At 35.5% G+C, this 12,182-nt stretch overlaps 1 protein-coding gene across 2 annotated transcripts in view; it reads left to right on the top strand.

Annotated features, from left to right (window-relative positions):
- Positions 1-216: 216 nt before the first annotated feature.
- LOC142979512 (uncharacterized) overlaps positions 217-12,182 on the top strand; it is a 43,853-nt gene continuing 31,887 nt past the window's right edge. Inside the window, exons 1-2 of one of the 2 annotated variants that reach the window (XM_076124451.1) lie at positions 217-414; positions 5,532-6,029. In XM_076124451.1, coding sequence (XP_075980566.1) covers positions 5,877-6,029 — 153 coding nt within the window. In that variant the 5' untranslated portion in view covers positions 217-414; positions 5,532-5,876. Of the gene's footprint in view, positions 415-1,622; positions 1,781-5,531; positions 6,030-12,182 lie in introns of those variants that run through there. The other variant, XM_076124452.1, reaches the window with a different exon arrangement.

Raw genomic sequence — 12,182 nt, 5'->3', positions numbered from 1 at the left:
TCAGGCCCTCTCAAGGCCACTACGCGCAGGCTGGCGAGGGGCCGAGCCGTGTCGCCGCGTACGTAGTAATATTATATCTCCTATGTCATTGATAAAAGCGTCGTTTTTGCGTAACGCGATAGAGCATTGTGACAATTAAGGCGAAGTGTGTGCGAATGAGAGGGAAAAGGCCCACAGCCGGTACCCTCGCGACCCCAGTCGCCGCCGCCCTAGCGCCAGCTTCGCGCGCCCGCCGCTAGTCGGCGCTGCGAGCCCGCCCTAGCACAACATGTTATTATATCTTATTTAGCTTAGATTCATGTAAACAAACTGTATTGTGCTGTGTTCAGTGTCCCTGGTTTATGTTATATCTCGACTGTTGCGATTATATCGGTGTATCATGTGATTGTCAAGCCGCAGACGAGGCATCTTAAGGTGAGTTGTATTTATAGTTATTTAAATATGTATTCGTCCCGTAGCACAAGGTTCAGGTAGAGAGATAAATGATATTTATCGTACGATATTTATTATTAGTTTCGTATCGGTTTTAACTTTGTTATTATCGCTATCCCATATTGTGGATAGTGTTGTTGTTTACACAATAAAGGTTATAAACACGTGAATTGTTGTTGTACGTACCCAAATAACAGGTTAGGCAATTAGATAGGGATGCTGCTGCACCTTTATTTACTCTTTTGCAGCGTTCCTGACTGAGATTCGACGTTAGATACCTACCTATAATATGTTTAAATTAATTCTTGAAATACTCAAATCTATCAAATTATGATCACATTTATTTAAATCATAGAGCCTATATTAAATTTAGTTTAATCGACGCTATTCGTGAGTTAAAAGTATAAACAAGTACATTCATTTTTATTTATCACACAAGTGAGCTACAAACGACAGACTAAAGACTATATCAACTCTTCTATTCTCAGAGTACTTTTTATATATCGCTTCTTATGGCTCAGTTACTTATACCTACCTTATACGAAACCACGAGTAATACACACGAAAATAACCATAATAACAATGTTTTTTTGGACTCATCGTATTTTCACACGGTCATCTAATTACAAACTAAGTGGAGGTTTACACATACCAGGTAACCAAACCACCTATAAACATGTATTTATATACTTCTTAATACATACGTATATAGGTAGATATAGTTACAACTAGATTCAGATCAATAATATTATTATTTACTTATATTGATCCGAAACCACAAGGGTATTAGGTGTTCACTCTTCATGCGCCCAGTTATAATGTTTAGGTATCTATTAATTATTTCATTTTCTCACTTCATAGTTAGAGAAAATTTATATTATACCTACGAAAATATCAATACGTTAATATGCACTTACGGTGATCGAACTCATTGTAATATAACCAACTTGACATCTGATATTTGGCGTCATGATAAAGAACAAGGAAGTTGATGTTGAATTCGCAAGAGCGTTTATTTCTTTGTGTGGCGTTATTAAAACAGTCCAGGAGCGTCGGCAGTCGTCGAGCATTTTTGCGTGTTCCAGCCGTGGGGGGATGTTTAGGCGGGAAGGGTGAACTAGTCGGGCGGGAGAGCCGGGCGACGGAATAAAAGGCGCGCGTCACTACGGCGCCAACTCAGAGCGCGACCGGCTCTCGGCTACGCCGTAGCACTTCGCGGCATCCTTGCTACGTAAAACTTTATACATAACTTTCGACGAGAACGTTTTAAAATTGAACCGAACTTAAGTTTTCGTGGGTGGACCTTCTGTGCAGATTTAACTGATTCTTTCTGGCTCATTAAGACTTGGTAAGGACGGTTAAATATTTAGTAGATGCTTCTTTTTGTTTTTATTTTGACATCGGGTTTTTTCGCTTCCTACAATATTTTAATAAAGATTAATTTCTATACTTACTCATTTATTATTTATATCGTTTATTTATTCTGAAAATGGTGCCGATTTATAATAATCTTAATTTAATTGTTTTGTAGCTTTTTATGATGTATAAACTAAGTAATTCATTCGTCCAAAATTCAGCTAAATTCAGAAAGTAATATTTTTCTATACAGTCAAAATAATGTCAAAAGGTTGTTTTCTTTATATTTTATTGCCAATATTTTTGAAGCCTACAAAAATTACAAAGCAACTTGTAAGTGAAGTAGTAAATCTATGTCCAGTATTTCTATTTTAAAACTAACGAATTTCTTTGCGATATATATTAATTTATCTATCTCATTATGTTGTTTATCATGAAATTTGATGTGGACAAACTAGATATTTACGAACAACAACGTAGGTAAATGTACCTACCAAATTAATGCTCTATTTCATGAAATTGTAATTAAGCGAGAATTAATTTAGCAGAACATAGCCCGTTTTCAATGAAAACCTATTATATTCTGTTTAATTACAACGTAGTACAAAATTATTTTCAGTTATATATTGGTACGTAATCGGGGATTTACATTATATCTCCGACAAATGCTTATGTAGGCTATTTAAAATATTTTTTGTTTGAACGTTTGTTTAAAATCGTCTACTTTAGCGTCTCCTAAAATAATATTATTGCCTACTACCTTTTTAATACAGGGTAACGCATAATATTATTGGCACTCCTGTAATCAATTCGAATATTTTTGCAAAATATTAAGGACTACAATTAAGTACAAAAATTTCAAACTAATAAAAAAGCCGATAACTGCTAGTTTAATTAGTTACGTTACGTTATTTATTAATTTCTAATACATTTCGTCGCTAAATAACTAAAGGATATACATAAATATTGGCTGATGAAAAATAAACAAATATTCGGCACATAGACATCAAATAAATAAGACACAAAATTCATGAAGCTGAACAACTTCATAAAACAATACTGAAGTTTGTAAATATTCACGTTTTTGTCTTAGTTATCTCTTATTCCAAAGTTAAAGCCTTTACCTGCTATGACTAACTAATATACAAAAGTAGATATATACTTATCTAATTATTTCGTCCTCAACACAACTTGTATTCCCACCTCTTCCATTACGGGTCTAGCTAATGAAACTACGTAGTGAAAGCAAACAAACCGAGAGCTTTTCTGTTCTATCTCAAACGCATACGTGTCTAAACAAAAGCGGGTAAATAAAGTCGACTTTCATTATATAATATACTGCTAATTTTCCTTTCTCTCATTTCCATGTTGTTCAAACGCCAGACGAGAGTACTTATCGTTTTTGAGTGAAAAGCGCTTGATTTTATAATAAAAGCAGTTTATGCGCTGTCGACGTCGAGACGCGGGCACACTTCATGGGAGTGGAAAAGTGAAAAAACGAAAAGCCTCCGCTTATTCGCTAGCATGTCAACAAAACCTCGGTCTAGTGTAGGTTGGAACTTATTTGCACTCATTAATGAGGCTGAATATAAAAGAGATTTTATTCTCAAAGCTCGTTTAAACGAAGCTTTCATATTTTTATCCTTATTGCCGCCATTTTCGTATTAGGAAAATAAAAGAATATTTATTGAATTGATGCTCACGAGTCACGTTAAGACATTACGCGCTTTGGTGTTTGCTTCATAAAAATACAGGAAGTGTTTGTGGCTGTTGGTATTACCGACGTAAATACATATTAATGAGTGCGTGTAGAGATTGTTTGATTTTCCATTAAGAAAGCAATTTTATTTTCCTTTGTAGGTACTCGCGTTGAAAGACGGTTACCTTTTTATTTTTTGTTTTCAAATATATTTTTGGCTGGTTCCCCCTAGTTGCAACTATATGTATATGAATACATTAATGTCTAAATTGAGTTGAAGCCTAGCATCAAAATGTATCTATCGTATGCATGGTTTATGCCAGTTCAGTTACGTGGCATTGAAGTAATCTTAAGTTCTACGTCCTAGAGCTACGCAGGTTTAAATTAAAATGAAACGAAAAATGAATGCAAAATATCCGTCGTTATATTCATAAAGAATGACAAACGGAGAGTATTCATGCAAACAAGACTTTACACAAAAATATCCGTGAGTTTGAAACTTTCAAAGTTTGACGGGAAATGTATTAATTAACCGCCGTGGATGCGTCGGCGGTGGCTCATCAAAAATGTATAGAATTCCTATGATTTGCATAAAAGTCATTTTATTGCCTCGAAAGACAAACAGAATGGGATATTAGCTGTTGGAATGATTCCAAATTGCGGTGTGAACTATGTTCTGTTACGAAGGTATCTCCTTATAGGTTCGACTTTTATTTACATCCGCGTTCAGCTGGGCTCATCAATTTTATTTTCGGTTTCATTTACAGTTTAGTACTTATTATATAGCTTCTATCCAAATTCTTTCAATTGCTAGCTGGTTACTAAATATAATTATGTGTTTGGTATTCAACTTGCACATATACTTACTTATGTAACAATTTCGATATACCTCTATAGCGTATGTATTCAAAAGAAAATTGGAACACAATTATCACGAATAAATAGTATTTCAACATTATAACATAAAGTCAAAAACAAGTATGACATTGTAACAATTTATTTTCAGCGTAACCATTAATTAACGTCTGGTTGCACTCGCAGTAATAGTAGTACTTGTAACAGCCGCCCCACAACTAGTGTAGGTAGGTCGTACTCTACTAAGGAAAAGGTCAGCCATTTCCTAATTACTTACAATGAGTACGGTTTAGAAAAACACGAGGAATGTTTCCTAAGTAAAAATACTGGCCAATAATAAAAGTCTCAGGTACGTCGACTCAACATGTATTATATAGGCGCACAGATTGTTCTTAGAGCACCCGTTAAGAATTTAAATAAGTGTCGGTCGGGGTTTGGCGAAGAATTCAATGAGTTGGCGTAATTATGTCGAGCAAGTTGGCGCATTCATTAGCCGTGTTGTGTTTAATATTCATCAGGGTGCGGTCTACAAGTAACATTTTTACTTTACGACTCGAGCCAAATCCTGAGTACGAACACAAATTACATGGAAATTAGTGTAAGTTCGTTTTGAACCGAGCTTCGTTACAAAGAGCCGACTTGCTAAGTTCGTTATTGTAGTACACTGAGTACACGGCGGGACCCCGCCGATACCGTCAACTTCAAACCGAAGAATATCGCGCTAATCGATTGGTGGATTTATTCTTACTTAATCTCAAATCTGTTTAGACTCTGGTTTCTTTGTATCGCCTCATTGACTTAAGTCCCGATAGGCCGCTGTGCCCATTAATGTGCAAACTTTCTGTTACAATGGAAGTCTTGGATTATGTCGGATGCTATAGATATTAACTTTTGTCGGAAACATTTTTACGTCAGTTTAGATAATTTATAACGGGGTTTATGTTTAGATATATGGTTTTATGTTCCTGTACAAATAAAGCTGTGAAAATATATTATGGAAGTTTGGGATTTGCTAGTTGTTTTCCATAAGTACTGTGATATGCTTGTAAATTTATATTGCCAAAGTAAAATGAAGAGGGAATAGCGAGGTTTACGTACTTAAATGTCGTTCTCGGATATAAATTCTCCATAAATAAACATTTCTACACATTAACTTAATTGTTCTCATAATCTTAAATCTTTGTTTCAGATGCTGGATCGGACGTTAAAACAGCTTCCTGTAGAAATCACATAGTTTGTGCAGCTCAAATCATTATTTTCACCTAAAAATAGTACAAACCTATCGAACTTAATCGCTCATAAGGTCCTCTAGTTTATTTTTGTAAGGCTTTAAATAGATACGGTTCACAGAAGACGATTCTTTAAGTCACGGCTATTTCTATAACGTACGTTCAACAAGATAGCTCTATCGGCGAGTGTTGGTAGTTTTATAGGCGAAAACAATGCCAGAGGTTCTCATAAAGCATCGATATCTTGGAGGTTGTGATTTTTCGTGGGTTGTGTAATGGTAGCAGGGTGGTAGGGGGTAGTGGTAATGTGTGAAGATAAGGAGGAGGCCCGGAGCGAGGCGGGCGCGGTGGCCAGCCCGCGCCGCCTGTGCTGGTCGCGCCGCCCCCCTCCGCCGCTGCCCGACACCAGGGGGCTCTGCTGCGCCAAGCTCCTCAGGAAGAACGGCAAGCCCAAGAAGGTGAGTGACGCATCTATCTTATCACCTTTATTAATAATATTCACTAATAAATAATCGTTATATGAAAACACTATAAGAGTACTGCATGTGAATTTCGTTCACCTAACAGTACTGGTTAGTAATAATCAAAATCAATATAAATTTACTGTAAAAAACAAAACAAGGTTAAAGATTACAAATTTTAATACAATCTATGTGTAGGTATATCGTGTAAAACAATTTAATTAACTGTAGATAGAGTCGTTGGAAGTTCCGAAGCTAATGCAAAATCGACTTCGATACAGATAATTAGTTGGTCGGACTTGTACGGCCATTACTATCGTGTTATTTAAATGAAACACCCGACCCAACGAAAGGCATCCCCCATATTTCAAGGTAGAGCGCGTTTAAGCTCAATATAATCGAAGTTTGAACTAACTTTCAGGCATGGTGGTTGACTCGTACCGCCCTTACCAAATACATCTTTGATTACCTATACCTACTCACTAGTCACTACTCACGTATTGTAGTTATGAAGATATGTCTTGTATTATTATACAAGTTCGAGCCTCAACTTGATATTATGTACATTGTGTTAAGATCATAACTACTATGGCAAATAAGTTGGCCGCGAAAGTGCTAACTTTGGATCAAATTAGTTTTAGCTGACGTGGAGCGCTCCTCGACTTTGATTAACCTCCTCGGGGGAAACAAATGCACAACGATTTATGTTGCCACAATATTATAAATCAGTCAGTACAAAGTTTTAATATGTCACATTTCTACATTTTCTACCAGTATAATTGCATGCCCGCAGGCCGCGCTGAAAATACCTATTATAATTTACTGTTTCTTTTTCAAAAAAGTTTGTGTTCGTTAAAATGAACTGAAAGTTATGCAGCAATCTTTGTTGTATTTAAAATTTTTATTTTAATTATTTATTCATAAAATTATTCCGATTGCGGTGTTTTCAAACACAAAGTCAAAATAAAATGCGTTTGCTTTGAATCAAACAGCATTTGAGAACGACTGCAGTCACTATTTTGCAATTCTAAGTTCGGCAAAGAGGTTTCAATCTGACTAATGTGTCTACCTATATAACTGCCTAGACGAGAAAAGCTCTCGGGTTTTATATCGATGCTTCAATCTGGGAGCACTCGGCTCACATACTAAATAGCGCACAACTATTTTTGAAAGAATAATATGCGGCAAAAAATGTCAGGAGAATATATTTTATAACCCTCGCCGTCGTCGTAAAAATGATTTTTAATGAGCGCCATGGTAGCATCAGAGCGTGATAAAAAAAAGAAAATTAGCAATTTTCTTAATGACGAAATATCTCGTAGGACGCCTCTACAAAACTGTCACCCTAATTTTCTTAAAAAGTAAATTAATTTACGCTCAGTTAATTAAGCTTTGCATAATAATTATTCAGAAAAACTGATTTCTCTTTGAAAAAATGCTGAGTTTACTAATTTGTAATTAAAAGTGTTTGAAATCCTTTGTTGACGTTAAATGCTGACGAAACGAGAAAATACTTCAAAGCGAAAGTTCCGTAAATTGGAATTAGATGATATAAATTTTGGCTGACTTTTATGTAACGGTTTCTACATAAATCATATAAATTGAGTGTCGAAAGAATTGAGCCCACTGACACACCGTGGCACTGTGAACGAGTGAACTTAACTTACCTATACCTACTTAGTATTGATGTTACTATTGATAAGTAGGCTAGCATGAAATAATACAGCTATGTAATCAATTATATGTATCACCAAACTGAGCTTAGTATGAAGTAGCTAAAATAGTGAGAATAGTTTTATTCAATTTCAATGTTATGTTTGGACACTTTTTTGCAACACTATCTTTACAAAAACGTATTCTGCAGAGGGATCGAGTGTTTCTTGTTAACTTAGTTGTCATGCGATAAAAACATAGATTTTCAACCATTTACTTCGAGACGGCAGGAACTACACCCCTTTCATCATTTACATACTTTTTACTCCTCGAAAGATTTGAATATAAATAAAAGAGTATCTCTTCAAAAAGATCCGATTTCTGGATAAGTAGGTTCACATTAACATAATCCGTAGATTAGTATAGATGTCTACTTGCTACTGTGTAGTTTAGGTATCAATATAAAGTAAGGGCCTGCCTTTGTTGGCATTTGGGACTTGAGTAATAAGTTACTTTGATATTCAGCATCCTTGTATTATTGAATATAGCGGCCCGGCCCCGCTTCCAATGCAATGGGTGGACAAACATTTTTCTGGTTTTGGTAGGAATCCTTTTTTTTCATGCAGTTAAAATAGCCTATTTTAATCAGTGGTAATGAGTCAAGATTTTTTCATTGACAATCCCAAGAGACAAAATGGTGAAATATGTTTTTCGAAAAGTAGTTCAATATATTATTTTAAAGGAAGTCTAAAATAGAAGGGCACTTTTTTCAAAGTAAACAGTATTCAGTATAGTAAGGCATAGAGTTATATCATAACCAATTAATAGTAGACAGAAAAGGACAAAAACTTAATACAACCTTCTAAAGTATTATATTATTCTACCACAAAAATGTTAAATCATCTTAACCGCCTACGCCATTCTTCCAGCAATCATGTGCGTAAACAAACAAGTGATATATTGTCGTAGGTATACCTGATTCCAATCAATTAACAAAGTTGGATCAGATATGAATACCTTTAATCCTCAGCTAGTTAGTAGATAGTTAGTACGACCCACAGGTGACTCGACGGCGATAAATTCTGCTTCGAATAAGGGTGTTGAGACCGATAATTTACGTTTCCCAACGCCATTTAAAAGATTCTTTCACTATTCACGCGACGAGTGATAATTCGCCTGCTTTCTTACAAACGCTCAGATATAAAAGATTTTACACCCGAAGCTTTGATACAGTTTCAGTGTTGGAAGCTGTTACTGTCTCTATTTCAAATACCGATATAAAACTGAAAGAATCGGAGGTTTATTTTATTTGCTGTGTGCCGTACCAACAACTTTTTTATTGACTCACTCGTAACATTTTGTCGCGTTCTCTATTTGAAATATGATCGATGAATCGTCGGGCGTTGTGTGAAATATCGTGGTATCGACGTCTATGTTTCTATATTCATACAAAAAGTTTACGATTTTGAGTACAATATAGGTCACAAGCTTACAACATTGTAACCAAATTGTAGCTCAGCTGAATATGGAACAATTGTATGCCATAAATAAACAATTTCTAAATGCATCTCAATATTATTGATTGATGCCGCCAGCTTTACTCTAACTTTAAATTCGGTTGCGAAGTCTCAGACAGTTTCAAGTCTTGGTATCTTTGCCAAATTGAAGTAGATTTGTTTTCAAGTTGAAATGCAGAAACTTGTGTAAAGAATCGATTTCAGCAAAAATACAGTACTTTTCTAGAATTCTATGCATAATGTTCTATCGTTGTTGCTCGAATTACAAACTTACATCTGGCCGATGGTGAACATCGGGCTCGTTTACTAAACTACTTTTGTTGGGACTTTGTTCGGCGGACATTTTAAAATGCATCTCTTGTTGAACTGGTGCAAGTTCAAACATGCAACTTATCCTCCGCTAACTACTTCTGAACAGTTGTCCGTAAACAAATCCGAAGCCACCAGCTGCTCCCCGCCGAACACTTTTTACATCTAACATCACTTTAGCTCCAATATTGAATAAGAAAATGAGTTAGGAAAATATGTATTTTTACTTGAAAACTTGCAGTGAAAATGTAGAGTTCTTTTTTCTTTATATTCAGTTGTAAGTTCTTTTTTTGTGACAACGATGTTTCAGCTTTTAAATTTTATGATTATAGTCACCGTGTAAATCTATGAAGTACTATAATTATATTGTTTTACTTAACTATGTGTCAATGTCAAATTTCCGTCTGTCAAAGATAACAACAAAATTCCATTCACGTGCCCTCTCAATAAATAGCTTTTAAACTTGAAATGACCCTCAGTCGGCTCAACATTGACACACCACACCCGCACCGCCGTATATTAAAGGTAAAGCAATATCTTACCTTTATAGATTCAAGCCTACATTAACTAAGAGTTTTCGAATTACTTTGTTCTAAGTTGGAAAGTTGTTCAATATCGTTGACTCGCTAGAGGTGGGGTATTAGGAAGATTTTAAAGAGCGCGCAATAAGGCTGAAAGCGCGACGTGCGATTTAATATGGGCCCGTGTCGCCACATTCCCTTGAGACAACCGACCCGCGACTATTCCTGCTCTAACTATACTTACTACTGTATATTAATAGTATTAGTTTATAGTTTCAGACTGTTTTATTAAACGGCGGCATAGGTACTTCACGTGGAAACGGTATTGACGCGATGATATATAGAAATGATTGTTGTGCGAATCGTTTATAATGTTACTAAGCAATAGAAAATTGTCCTGGATTCTTAAACTATTTTTCAGAGTAAACATGAAGTTAAGCGCGTATATTCTTGTACTTATCGACAATTCTTATCGTGTCCTGTGTACTTTCACTCGTCGAGAGATCCTTCGGTTGCGGTTGCACGAATTCTTCGCGCGAAATTGAAATCACTGGCGGCTACGTGACTTCAAACCCTCACTAGTGTTCAAGGAAATCTCCAAATAATATTTACCTTGCGTTTGCTTTCCGATTGGCTGCTCCTCGCCTCCACAGATAGATTTCCTTTGAGGTGAAAATTGGTATTTATTCCCGTGTGCTTTGTTGTATTACAAAGATATCTCAAGAGACTTCAGACTTCCAGTCGGAGTCTCTACTTGACAACTTGTTTTATCGATGATATTGACAAATCAATAAAAACAAATCATATTTAGTCGTTTCATCTTTAAAAGTATATTGAATAGTGTCATCTTGTATTCGCCAGAATTAATAAACAGAATGAAATTACATTATTTATAAAAAAGATCCACATACGCCCTATACTCCAGCTTTTACAAAAGGCTAACAAATGTCCATCCGAAATTTCATTTCACGAGTGTCTAAACTCGAATAGAATAAACCGATAACGTATTTATACGGCGGGAATTCATTAAGCCGAACGAAATCTGATGTGGCCCGGCGAGGCTCAGTGTCGTGCCGAGTGCGCCGAGTGCGCGGAGTACAGCTATTATCCCATCGACGGCTGTGGGGCCGAGGATGGGTGTGCAAACACTCACTGTCAACCCCCCCTTGTCTGTGCGTATTACAGTAGACACGACGAGAAGACAGGGTATTATGTGCCGGGAACAGCGCACGCTAAAAATTCAAAGTTCAATTCAAATTCAAATTCAAATTCAAAATTATTTATTGCAACAAACATGGTTCAGGGTTCTTATTTATAATACAGTTTCACATATCTGGCCGTCACACGGCATGCAATATTTAATAACATTTTACATGTATTAGGTATATACCTAATTCTATTCGACATAATAATTAATATCTTATTATATATATTATATTAAAATAACAAACTGTAAATTAAGAAAACAAAATTATATTCTTAAAACTATTTAGATAAATATTCTGCTATACTATAGTAACATTTAGTGGTTAAATATTCTCTTAATTTATTCTTAAAAATTTTTATTACACTAATATCTTTGAGATCTTTTGGTAAATTATTATAAATATGAGGTGCCATGCAGAACACACTTTTATGCATTAGGGCTGTCCGCGATGGTCTTATACACAATCGTTCATTGTCACGGCGGCTGCGATCACTGACGTCTGATAATTTCATAAATAAATGTGGATTGGTCTTGACAAACATAGCAACTTCAAATATGTAAAGTGATGGCAAGGTTAATATTTTATATTTTTGAAAATATGGTCTGCATGAATCCGTCGATTTTAATCCAAAAGTAGCCCTTATGCATCTTTTTTGAGATCTGAATATTATCTCTCTGTGGGTTGAGTTTCCCCAGAAGAGTATTCCATACCTAAGAATGGAACCGACAATGCCATGATACGCCGTTAGTCTTGCATCTATATCTAACACCGGACATGTTTTATGTAACATATACGCAGATTTACTTAGTCGCTTACTTAGTTCCTCTAAATGTGGCTTCCAATCTAGTCTTTTATCAATTGTTAAGCCTAAAAATTTGCTAGTATCAACCTGTTCTATTATTTTATTATTGTGTTGAATATTAAGATCACCACATGTATTTA

This window comes from Anticarsia gemmatalis, chromosome 16 (genome assembly GCF_050436995.1).
Source record: "Anticarsia gemmatalis isolate Benzon Research Colony breed Stoneville strain chromosome 16, ilAntGemm2 primary, whole genome shotgun sequence".
In the NCBI taxonomy this organism is placed as follows: domain Eukaryota; kingdom Metazoa; phylum Arthropoda; class Insecta; order Lepidoptera; family Erebidae; genus Anticarsia; species Anticarsia gemmatalis.
The sequence above is the reverse complement of the archived record's forward strand: the minus strand, read 5'-3'. Positions and strand labels throughout refer to the sequence as shown.